Source organism: Crinia signifera, chromosome 3, assembly GCF_055691185.1.
Source record: "Crinia signifera chromosome 3, ASM5569118v1, whole genome shotgun sequence".
NCBI lineage: Eukaryota > Metazoa > Chordata > Amphibia > Anura > Myobatrachidae > Crinia > Crinia signifera.
This window is the reverse complement of record NC_139219.1, coordinates 144,716,387-144,728,510: the sequence shown is the minus strand read 5'-3', so window position 1 is coordinate 144,728,510 and position 12,124 is coordinate 144,716,387. Positions and strand designations below refer to the sequence as shown.

Below are 12,124 nucleotides of genomic sequence, written 5' to 3'. Positions count from 1 at the left end.
GTAAATTCTGGAAAAATGCCATATTCTACTGAACCGCTGGAGAGGAGAGGTCCCAATCAGAGCCTGCTTATGTGCCCCTCATCTAATAAAGCTCCTCTGCTTGTAGGAAAGTTTTCTAACACACTGTGCAACTTCAATGTGTTAATGCTTTTAATCTTTGTTTGTACAGACATTCCTCACTTAACGACCTACCTGTTTATCGACCAACCAGACTTACGACACAGTCTTCTTTTAGCGTCTGTGCTGTGACTGCTCGGACTTACGACCCCGCCTGCTTGGATTTACGACCCGCCCGCCTACCCTCTCGCAGTTACGACCCGCTCAGACTGTTTAGCGACCCGCATCTCAGAAGTATTAAGGGGTTTTATATAGGTTTTATATAGGTTGGTTTAACGACCAATTCGCTTAACGATGGGGTCGTTAAGTGAGGAATGTCTGTAATGAATATTATTTTACAAGGTGTACTCAAACTCATATTATTTTAATTAAACTCATATTAATTAGTCATATAATATGCCACACACAGGAGTCTTTCCTCTCTTCTTTCTGTTCTATATGCTAGATCTGTTTGACGACCGTTTTATTACACTGATTTTATTCCTTTAGAAAACAGCATTAAGTAAGTAACACAAAAAAATGAACCAGTACTAATGCAATCATGTGCAATAATATTATTTGAAAACAACTCTAAAATTGCCCCCCTTACCAGTAAGAGTGAGAAAGGTCAGCGATATGAGGAGATTCATACCCCAGTTCATGCTACTTGTTATTGCAAAAGCACGCCCTTTTATCCCAGCAGGAAAGATCTCGCTCTGGACTAGCCAAGCCACTAGAACACAGAAATACATTAATAAACATTGACTAGATTGAGCTATTTAGTTTTGTAGCTGACGATACAATATAAAAATTAATAAAACATAAATATAGAAATAAATAAATATACTGTGTGTGTGTATATATATATATATAGATATATATCTATATATATATATATGCGCAAATTAACATTTTAAGTCACAAAGTTTGGAGTGCAGAGTGAAAATAGTTGAAAATGATTCATAATATTAATAAATCACAAAACTTATTTAACATTTCTTTAAGTGCCCTATGTGACTGAAATGTCTATGTTGCAAATACATAAACATGGCTCTTAGATCTGTTCTTCCATACATTATTTTAATGTTTGCATTATAAAATCAATAACTACTTTATGCAAGAATTTGCAAAACTAAAACCCATGGCGGTAGCATGTTGAGGGCCAGCCAGGACAGGGCAGGGCCGTCCTGCAGGCCGGGTCCCACCCCACGATGCCATCTCAAAATTTTGAGATTGCATCGCTGTGTAGTGACGTGCTCGCTTATTACTGGTAGCCCCCTGGCTGTGCGGCATAGCCACAGCCCACCCCACAAATGGTTACCGGTAATGTTCTGTCACTGCCCCCACAATGCCGAGTCACCCCCAATGTCCCTTAGACTGCGATCACATTTTCCCTAATGTGACCATAGTTTAAGACCATGTGCAGATTGCCAAAATTCATGATTACTGATTTTCGCTAATTAGAAAGCAGTACTGAATGAGGGCCTAGAAGCAGTGTTTGGATGTGTACATATATTTTTTAATGTTTTAAAAAAACAATGAGAACTTACTTGGTCCCAAACCTATGGAAAATGCAGCCACGTAAGAGAGTAGGCTGGCTAAATACAACCACTTCATGAATACTGGGAGGTCTTCTGCTGGTGGGGTCACTTTGGTCTCTTTAGAAGAGCTAGTACTTATCTGAATATCCCAATGTCTCGATATTGTCTCGTTAGGTGAAACATTGAGAGAAGGTGCTCTGGTTGATGCAAACGGAATGACTTCTGTCCTAAAAGACTCAGTGCTTTTGGCTATTGTTACCAATTTAACAAATGAGGTATCATCAAAAGTATCGTTTCTCTGTAAGTTGATTTTGCAAATATTATTCAAACTGATATCAATATTAAGAGTTATTATTCCCATTGTAACTAAGGATGTTGCCATCACAGCTGATCCTATACAAAGGAAAGTCTTACTCCCAATTCTGTCTACAAAAAATGTTGCTGGAATTGTACTGACTACTTTAATAACTCCAATTCCTGTGGAAGCCAAACTGGCCGCCTCATTGCTCTGGAATCCCACCGACTTTAGCACAGTAGAAGCATAAAACAAGATGTTGGGTTGCCCTGTAACTTGAACAAAGAAGCTAAGTGCTAGTCCAATGAAAAGACGAGCTCTCATATTGTCCCTGGAGCAAAATAAGTCCCAAAAGTTATACTGATATTCGGCTTTGATAGAAGATCTGATGCTTGTGAGTTCCTCATTTGTCTGTGAAGATGCTCTCAGCTTTTGGAGCACTTTGCCTGCAGCCTCATCATGGCCCTTCATGATCAAAAAACGTGGACTTGGAGGAAGGAAATACATAGCGAAGGCCTGTAAAGCAGCTAGAGGTATTACGAGTCCAAACATATACTTCCAGCCATTGGTGACAGTTGCAAACACATAGTTAGAAATATAAGCCAGTAGAATGCCAACAACAATCATAAGTTCATTTAAAGACACCAGCATGCCCCTTTTATGCTGCGGTGCAATCTCTGCAATATAAACACAGGTTGCAATGGCAGATAAGGATATGGATATGCCAATGACAATCCGACCTGCAATGAGACTTCCATAGGATGTAATGGTGATAAGAAGCAGATTGGCAAGAACAAGTAGACAAGATGTAACCATGATTGCAAGTCTTCTTCCATAGTAGTCTATTAGGAATCCCCCGACAAGTGAGGCTAAAAGTGCTCCAATCAGTAATGCACTCACTACAATCTCTTGCTGCTGACAGGTCAGTTCTAATAAGCTGTGCAGAAGTAGAAGGGCTCCAGAGATAATGCCCAGTTCATAGCCTACGAGCAGTCCACTCACAGCTGCTATGACTGATGACATAGCAATAAAAAATCCACATCCTATAAAAAAAATGATATCAAATTAACATCAGCCTTATGTTATACATAAAGGTAGAGATTTATCAAATCTTGGAGTGACATAAAGTGGTGATTTTTCATACCAGACAATCCGTTTCTAATACTACACAATAGATGACGAATCGGACATGCTGTAATAAAGTCTGAGTTTGGCGGCAGCAAAAGATGCTATAAAACTCTTTTTTTTTTTTTAAAGGGGCAATCATTTACAAGGAAAACCCTTTTTAAAAATTGAGTTTGATAGACAGCACAGCCCCCCACAGATAGACAGCACCCCAATAGACAGAAGAGCCCCCCATAGTCAGCACTCCCCCATAGATAAACAGCACAGATCCCCATAATCAGCATAGCCCCTCATAGATAGAAAAATCCCCAATCTTAGACCTATATATATATATATATATATATATATATATATATATATATATATATATATATATATATATATATATATATATAGAAGAAGGATGCGGCACACCATTCACGTAAACATGGACTAATATTTAATGCATAAAGCAAGCAACGTTTCAATGCCTAGTATGGCATTTTCATCAGGCTTAAGACATACACACATAAACATCTTACCTAAATAGAGTCTAGCTGGCGCATTGCCGTGCGCAGGACCACGAACCCATCCGGCGGCGCTGGTCACGTGACGTCATCATCCAGTGACCCGTCCCGGACGCTGTGACGATGCGTCACGTGGCCGTATCTAGGCAACCAGGGTAACAAAACAAAGACGTACATTTAAAAACAAGAAGTATACATAAAGAGCAGCAGTCCATATATGCACTAGATATTATAGAGGCATAAACATAGTAAATCTAAAACATGAGAGATCTTAAAAGGTAGCTTTTTCAGAACAACCTTATGGGTCTGCTGGTTACGGTAACCATAGAGACACAAGACATATGCAATTCAATGTCACTAGAATGGCCTATAACATAGGCCGTATTGTACATATTAGCCAAGTTAGATAGGCAAATTGGATACATATATAGAAGACAATATATGTATGAAAAATGTAAATAGATTATGCAAAGATGAGGAAATATAAAAAAGTACATATAGAAAAGATATAGAAAAAGGACAAACATGTGAGGACATAAGCATAAACCTACAAAGACATGATTATAGCAAATATTTAAAGGGACAGTACATTAATACCTGTGTGGTCATTAAGGCCTTTAGGGGCTGCTGTTTCCAATCTCAGGATCCATCTAGCCTCACATTTAAGGAGTGAAAGACCCCTATTACCCCCTCTGATGGAGGCAGTATTGTGGTCTATCATACGATATTTTAATTGTGCCATAGAATGGCCTGCCTGAGCCCAGTGTTGAGCCACCGGCTGCTCACTAGTGCCTTTAGAGATTGCGGATTTGATTGCTGACCTGTGGGCTGCCATACGTTCCTTAAAGGCCCGCTCCGTTTTACCTATATATGACAGCCCACAGGGACAGACAATCTGATAAACCACATACATGCTGTTACACGTCAGGGTATGATTGATAGTCATGGTCTTACCAGATTGGGGGTGTGGGAATATGGGACCTCCGATCAAAAATCGACAGGTTGTACAGGACGTTACCCCTAGGTGTCTGTTTTTTAGGGGGATTTATGACTACATTAATTTTAACTAGTACATCCCTTAGATTGGGCGGTCTTTTGTAGCATGATAACAGATCAGTTTTCTGTAGGCCCAAATCTGGGTCTGTCTTGACCATAGGCTAAAGGCGCTTGGAAATAGAGTTAACCACTCTACTGCCACAACTAAATGTAGTCACCCATGGCATGCGGGTTACACCCGCTGGTTCAATTTTTTTGGGGGTCAACAAATCCTCTCTATTAAGGCTCATGACTTTGGACTTGGCTGACTCTAAAACATATTGTGGGTATCCTCTTTGTTTGAATCGCTCCAACATGGTTTCAATCTGAGCCTCTGCTTGAAGTGGGTTTGAATTAATGCGCTTAGTGCGCAATAATTGAGAAAAAGGCAATCCTCTCACTGATGCCCTAGGGTGGCAACTAGCATAATGGAGAGTGTTGTTCCTGTCAGTATCCTTGGTATAAAGGCTAGTTACCAAGGTACCCGATTCTTTACGTATTTCGACATCCAGGAACTTAACACAATCTGAGCTATATGCATAAGTAAATTTTACAGGGCTCTTTGTGGAGTTATGTAACTCAATGTGGTTCACCAAGTCCACCGCCGGACCCCTCCAAAATATAAGCAGGTCATCAATGTAGCGGGTGTAAAACAGAATACGACCCGCCACATGATGATCTGCAAAGAACACGTCCTCCTCTACCTTAAACATGAAAATGTTTGCATATGAGGGGGCTACCGCCGCCCCCATAGCACAGCCTGTGAGCTGAAGAAAAAAGGTTTCATTATAAATGAAATTTTTTTTTGTAAGTATTAATTCAAGGAGCTGCAATATTAATTCCACATTTGGGCCACAATATTCAGGGTGGTCAGTGATGTAGCCCCTAACAGCAGCCAACCCCATATCATGGGGGATGACTGTGTAGAGGCTACACACATCTACCGTGAACATACAAATGTTTTCTTCAAGCTGAGGCAATGACTGTAGTTTACACAATAGGGAAGTTGTATCAAGGAGGCATCTGGGATGTGATCTAATACAGGGCTGGAGTACACTATCCACAAAAATAGATGCTGGTTGGAATAATGAGTCCCTGGCGGAAATGATGGGGTGGCCCGGAGGGTCCGCCAGGGACTTGTGTATCTTAGGAGTAGTGTACATAAGAGGGACCAATGGGTATGCTGGTAATAATGCCTCTTTTATTTGTAAAGTTATCACTTGTAAGTCCGCAGCCTTCTGTAATACGACTTCCAGTTCCTTTTTGAATAAGGAGAAGGGGGCCTGTTGAAGTTTACGGTAAGTGGATATGTCATTGAGATGTGCCATCACTTGAATGTGGTGATAAATACCACATTCAAGTGATGGCACATCTCAATGACACATCCACTTACCGTAAACTTCAACAGGACCCCTCCTCCTTATTCAAAAAGGAACTGGAAGTCGTATTACAGAAGGCTGTGGACTTACAAGTGATAACTTTACAAATAAAAGAGGCATTATTACCAGCATACCCATTGGTCCCTCTTATGTACACTACTCCTAAGATACACAAGTCCCTGGCGGACCCTCCGGGCCGCCCCATCATTTCCGCCAGGGACTCATTATTCCAACCAGCATCTATTTTTGTGGATAGTGTACTCCAGCCCTGTATTAGATCACATCCCAGATACCTCCTTGATACAACTTCCCTATTGTGTAAACTACAGTCATTGCCTCAGCTTGAAGAAAACATTTGTATGTTCACGGTAGATGTGTGTAGCCTCTACACAGTCATCCCCATGATATGGGGTTGGCTGCTGTTAGGGGCTACATCACTGACCACCCTGAATATCGTGGCCCAAATGTGGAATTAATATTGCAGCTCCTTGAATTAATACTTACAAAAAAATTTTTCATTTATAATGAAACCTTTTTTCTTCAGCTCACAGGCTGTGCTATGGGGGCGGCGGTAGCCCCCTCATATGCAAACATTTTCATGTTTAAGGTAGAGGAGGACGTGTTCTTTGCAGATCATCATGTGGCGGGTCGTATTCTGTTTTACACCCGCTACATTGATGACCTGCTTATATTTTGGAGGGGTCCGGCGGTGGACTTGGTGAACCACATTGAGTTACATAACTCCACAGAGAGCCCTGTAAAATTTACTTATGCATATAGCTCAGATTGTGTTAAGTTCCTGGATGTCGAAATACGTAAAGAATCGGGTACCTTGGTAACTAGCCTTTATACCAAGGATACTGACAGGAACAACACTCTCCATTATGCAAGTTGCCACCCTAGGGCATCAGTGAGAGGATTGCCTTTTTCTCAATTATTGCGCACTAAGCGCATTAATTCAAACCCACTTCAAGCAGAGGCTCAGATGGAAACCATGTTGGAGTGATTCAAACAAAGAGGATACCCACAATATGTTTTAGAGTCAGCCAAGTCCAAAGTCATGAGCCTCAAAAGAGAGGATTTGTTGACCCCCCAAAAAATTGAACCAGCGGGTGTAACCCGCATGCCATGGGTGACTACATTTAGTTGTGGCAGTAGAGTGGTTAACTCTATTTCCAAGCGCCTTTGGCCTATGGTCAAGACAGACCCAGATTTGGGCCTACAGAAAACTGATCTGTTATCATGCTACAAAAGACCGCCCAATCTAAGGGATGTACTGGTTAAAACTAATGTAGTCATAAATCCCCCTAAAAAACAGACACCTAGGGGTAACGTCAGATGTACCTGTACAACCTGTCGATTTTTGATCGGAGGTCCCATATTCCCACACCCCCAATCTGGTAAGACCATGACTATCAATCATACCCTGACGTGTAACAGCATGTATGTGGTTTATCAGATTGTCTGTCCCTGTGGGCTGTCATATATAGGTAAAACGGAGCGGGCCTTTAAGGAACGTATGGCAGCCCACAGGTCAGCAATCAAATCCGCAATCTCTAAAGGCACTAGTGAGCAGCCGGTGGCTCGACACTGGGCTCAGGCAGGTCATTCTATGGCACAATTAAAATATCGTATGATAGACCACATTCCTGCCTCCATCAGAGGGGGTAATAGGGGTCTTTCACTCCTTAAATGTGAGGCTAGATGGATCCTGAGATTGGAAACAGCAGCCCCTAAAGGCCTTAATGACCACACTGGTATTAATGTACTGTCCCTTTAAATATTTGCTATAATCATGTCTTTGTAGGTTTATGCTTATGTCCTCACATGTTTGTCCTTTTTTTATATCTTTTCTATATGTACTTTTTTATATTTCCTCATCTTTGCATGATCTATTTACATTTTTCATACATATATTGTCTTTTATATATGTATCCAATTTGCCTATCTAACTTGGCTAATATGTACAATACGGCCTATGTTATAGGCCATTCTAGTGACATTGAATTGCATATGTCTTGTGTCTCTATGGTTACCGTAACCAGCAGACCCATCAGGTTGTTCTGAAAAAGCTACCTTTTAAGATCTTTCATGTTTTAGATTTACTATGTTTATGCCTCTATAATATCTAGTGCATATATGGACTGCTGCTCTTTATGTATACTTCTTGTTTTTAAATGTACGTCTTTGTTTTGTTACCCTGGTTGCCTAGATACGGCCACGTGACGCATCGTCACAGCGTCCGGGACGGGTCACTGGATGATGACGTCACGTGACCAGCGCCGCCGGACAGGTGCGTGGTCCCGCGCACGGCAATGCGCCAGCTAGACTCTATTTAGGTAAGATGTTTATGTGTGTATGTCTTAAGCCTGATGAAAATGCCATACTAGGCATTAAAACGTTGCTTGCTTTATGCATTAAATATTAGTCCATGTTTACGTGAATGGTGTGCCACATCCTTCTTCCATATTTACCTACTTCCATATGCGGGCACCCATGCAGCACTGAACACAGGAGGCTGTGCCGGACACCCTGGATCGTTATATATATATATATATATATATATATATATATATATATATATATATATGTTAGTTTTGGATAAGAGGCGCCACTTGTGCTGAAGTGATGGTACCTAACAATAATATTCCCTTTTAGTTACAAAGGTGTTAGACTATCTTTTAGTAAAAGTAATGGTATGTTACTTAGGGGTTTATAGATAGCGATGTAAAAAGATAGTGGCGACCAATTATTGTAGAGGAAATAATTTAGATAAAAAATAGAATATTTAATGGGATGACAATAAAAGGGTATGACAATGGTAAAAAAACAGGTATATATAAATGGACATAATTTGTACGATAAAACAGGTATATATAAATGGACATAATTTGTACGATAAAAAAGTTAGTGGTAAAGGTATAAAAGAAGGTATATTAAAAAAGGAGATACATATATAAAAAAGTTAAATATATATACAAAAAATTGGTGATAAAAGTAAATACTTAACCTATGAGGTGGTAGGAGGTAGGTAGCCCCATATATATTGAATGTGACATCTGCCTATTTGGGGGGGGGGGGGTTTGCTTGAGGGGAGTCTGAGATCCCCCCTCCAGCACGGACCCCCCCCCCCCCCCTGCCCATACACATGACGCATATGTCTAACTATGAGGGGGGGGGGGGGGCTGGGTACTTGTGAGTTATCCGGGCTGCCGATTTTGTCCTTAAGTTAACTAAACTTAAGGACACCCGACCGACGCGATGCCCGCGATTTAGCCCCAAATCGGGGGCATCGCGTCGGTCGTGGCCGTTATAAGGGGCCGCGACGCGATGCCCGCGATTTCCCATAGACAGTAATGTTAAAAGACACGATGGACCCGATTTCCCATAGACAGTAATGTTAAAAGATGCGATGGACCCGATTTCCCATAGACAGCAATGTTAAAATAAAATGACAATGTGAAATTGGCCAATATGGGCATTTCACATTGGATATGTTTTAAAAAAAAATGTTTCATGGCCCCCCACCACCGTTAACGCCACCCCGCTATTGACGCCAACCCGAAGCGTGGCGAGCGCAGCGAGCCCGCGAGGGGCGGCGGTACGCGTCCTCCGACCTTTTCATACCCCTACTATCCACTAGGGCGTGGAGTGAGAATAGAATAGTGTGGCGAGCGCAGCGAGCCACCGAGCCCGAAGCGTGGCGAGCGCAGCGAGCCCCGCGAGGGGACGCGGATACCTTCACAGGTATCCGCGTGCCTTTGCGGGCTTCACAGGTGTCCGCGTCCCCTCGCGGGGCTCGCTGCGCTCGCCACGCTTCGGGCTCGGTGGCTCGCTGCGCTCGCCACACTATTCTATTCTCACTCCACGCCCTAGTGGATAGTAGGGGTATGAAAAGGTCGGAGGACGCGTACCGCTCGCCACGCTTCGGGTTGGCGTCAATAGCGGGGTGGCGTTAACGGTGGTGGGGGGCCATGAAACATTTTTTTTTAAAACATATCCAATGTGAAATGCCCATATTGGCCAATTTCACATTGTCATTTTATTTTAACATTGCTGTCTATGGGAAATCGGGTCCATCGCGTCTTTTAACATTACTGTCTATGGGAAATCGGGTCGGAAATCGGGTCCATCGTGTCTTTTAACATTACTGTCTATGGGAAATCGCGGGCATCGCGTCGCGGCTCCTTATAACGGCCACGACCGACGCGATGCCCACGATTTCGGGCGCGATGAAAAAATCGGCAGCCCGGATAACTCACAAGTACCGGGGGCTGAATATCAGACGTATACAGATTCTGAATGTCTAACATGTCTGCCTATGGGGGAGGGGGGCTGTGCTGGAGGGGGGTCTCAGATTGGTCTCAGATTGGGGGTTGTTCTGTCTATGAAGGGCTATGCTGATTATGGGGATCTGTGCTGTTTATCTATGGGGGGGTGCTGACTATGCAGGGGCTGTGCTGACTATGGGGGGCTCTGCTGTCTAACTATGGTGGGACTGTGCTGACTATGTGGGGCTGTGTCTTCTATGAGGTGCTATGCTATCTCCCTATGGGGGCGGGCAGTTACTGTATTATTGGTTCTGTAACCGCTTATTTGGAAACCCCCCTTTTAAAATCCCGTGTTTTCCACGGATCAGGACTTGTTTGAGAGGCTACTGCGTGTTAACCGACAGTATGTTTTGCTGACAGCCTATACAGGTAGACACACAATCAGCCTACACTATCTGGCAGAAAAGCACATTCAATTACATCTACCCCAAAGTGTGACTTATGAACAGAGCAGTGGCTAGAGTTATACGTCTTATGTCGCCCTACATTCAGAGATCCGACTTTCCGACTGCTTTCTAATCATATTATTTATGCCAGATACTATTTAGACATACTTTTATGTGATCGTATTGCTAATTTCTAATACAAATTTGCCCCTAATGAATTTATCATTAACAAGGCTTTTGTGAATACCTTGTGTAATAGCTGTGGTAATGTAAACCTTAATGTAAACAATATAAGCCATAACAGATATGTAACTAGGTGTATGCATAGGGTGTGGCTGCATAGATACGTACAACAATGCATTCAAGTAGATATCCATGTTTCTTTACATGCTTACAATGCCGGCATATGTACAGTACAGCTGTCTTGTGTTAAACTCTGCATCAGTTATTATAAATGCACAAACTATAAAGTGTTTGGAATTTAAATTTATAGATTGATGACTGGCATAGTTAATTAGTAGCACAAAACAAAACAAATATTATATTGCTGGATAAGGAATTAAGGATATTAGTTTATTGTGCAAAATACCAGTTTTTATTTCTTATACTCGCTTGTGCATCCCCTTTCTTCTAGTATTAAACGACCTAATATTTTTGGTAGATATTGATATAAATCTCGGTCATAGTAGTTTCCCACACCCCTGGAAGAGTGCTAAATAAATCTCCTCCATTCCACCCACTCACTACCAAAATGAGTTTGTACTAAGGGGTGGGGCCAAAGTTTTTGAAATTGCATTATTAGTCACACCAATTCCCCAGAAATCCACAAATTGCAGCATTTTTGCAAAGTCGGACGAATGACGTGAGTGCCGGGCCCCTAGCCAGTGAAGTAGCCAGGAGCACCTCCTCTCATGACTTCCCCTGGAGATGGTACATAAAATGTAGGCAAGCATGATTGAGTGGTCACTATGGAGCAGATTTATCACTATCTGCTATGGGCATCAGAGCAGGAACACAGAGTCCCAATAACCAGCAACCCTCACTGGACCGCCAATCACTGGTCACTAAGTATAATTGAAATTCCAGAATTTTCAGCTTGTTTGTCCATCGGACACACATAGCTGATCGCACTTGCTGGATCCCTGCACAGCTTTCAGGGATAGATATATTGCAGTGATCCCTGTGATTATGCTAATAGCATTTTTATTACAGGGATCATTATGGTGTTTAATTAACATTTTTCTTTTGTAAATTTGGCCAGATCGCATTTTCCATTATAAGTATGAGTATAAGGGTTCGGAGTAGTTTTTGATGAAAATGTCTCCAAAAGCAATACTTTCAGTGAACCTACTAATATGTGAAAAGGGTGTGAAAAAACACCTTTTTACATTATTGTAATAAAATTAATGTTATTACATTTTCCCCTATAT

At 41.9% G+C, this 12,124-nt stretch overlaps 1 protein-coding gene across 2 annotated transcripts in view; it reads right to left on the bottom strand.

Annotated features, from left to right (window-relative positions):
* Positions 1–12,124, bottom strand: part of SLC2A12 (solute carrier family 2 member 12) — a 278,913-nt gene that overhangs the window by 31,723 nt on the left and 235,066 nt on the right. For both annotated transcript variants that reach the window (XM_083176657.1, XM_083176656.1), the window contains 2 exons: positions 1,647–2,975; positions 707–829 (listed from right to left, as the gene is read on the bottom strand). In XM_083176657.1, the coding sequence (XP_083032783.1) occupies positions 707–829; positions 1,647–2,975 (1,452 nt within the window). The remainder of the gene's footprint in view (positions 1–706; positions 830–1,646; positions 2,976–12,124) is intronic.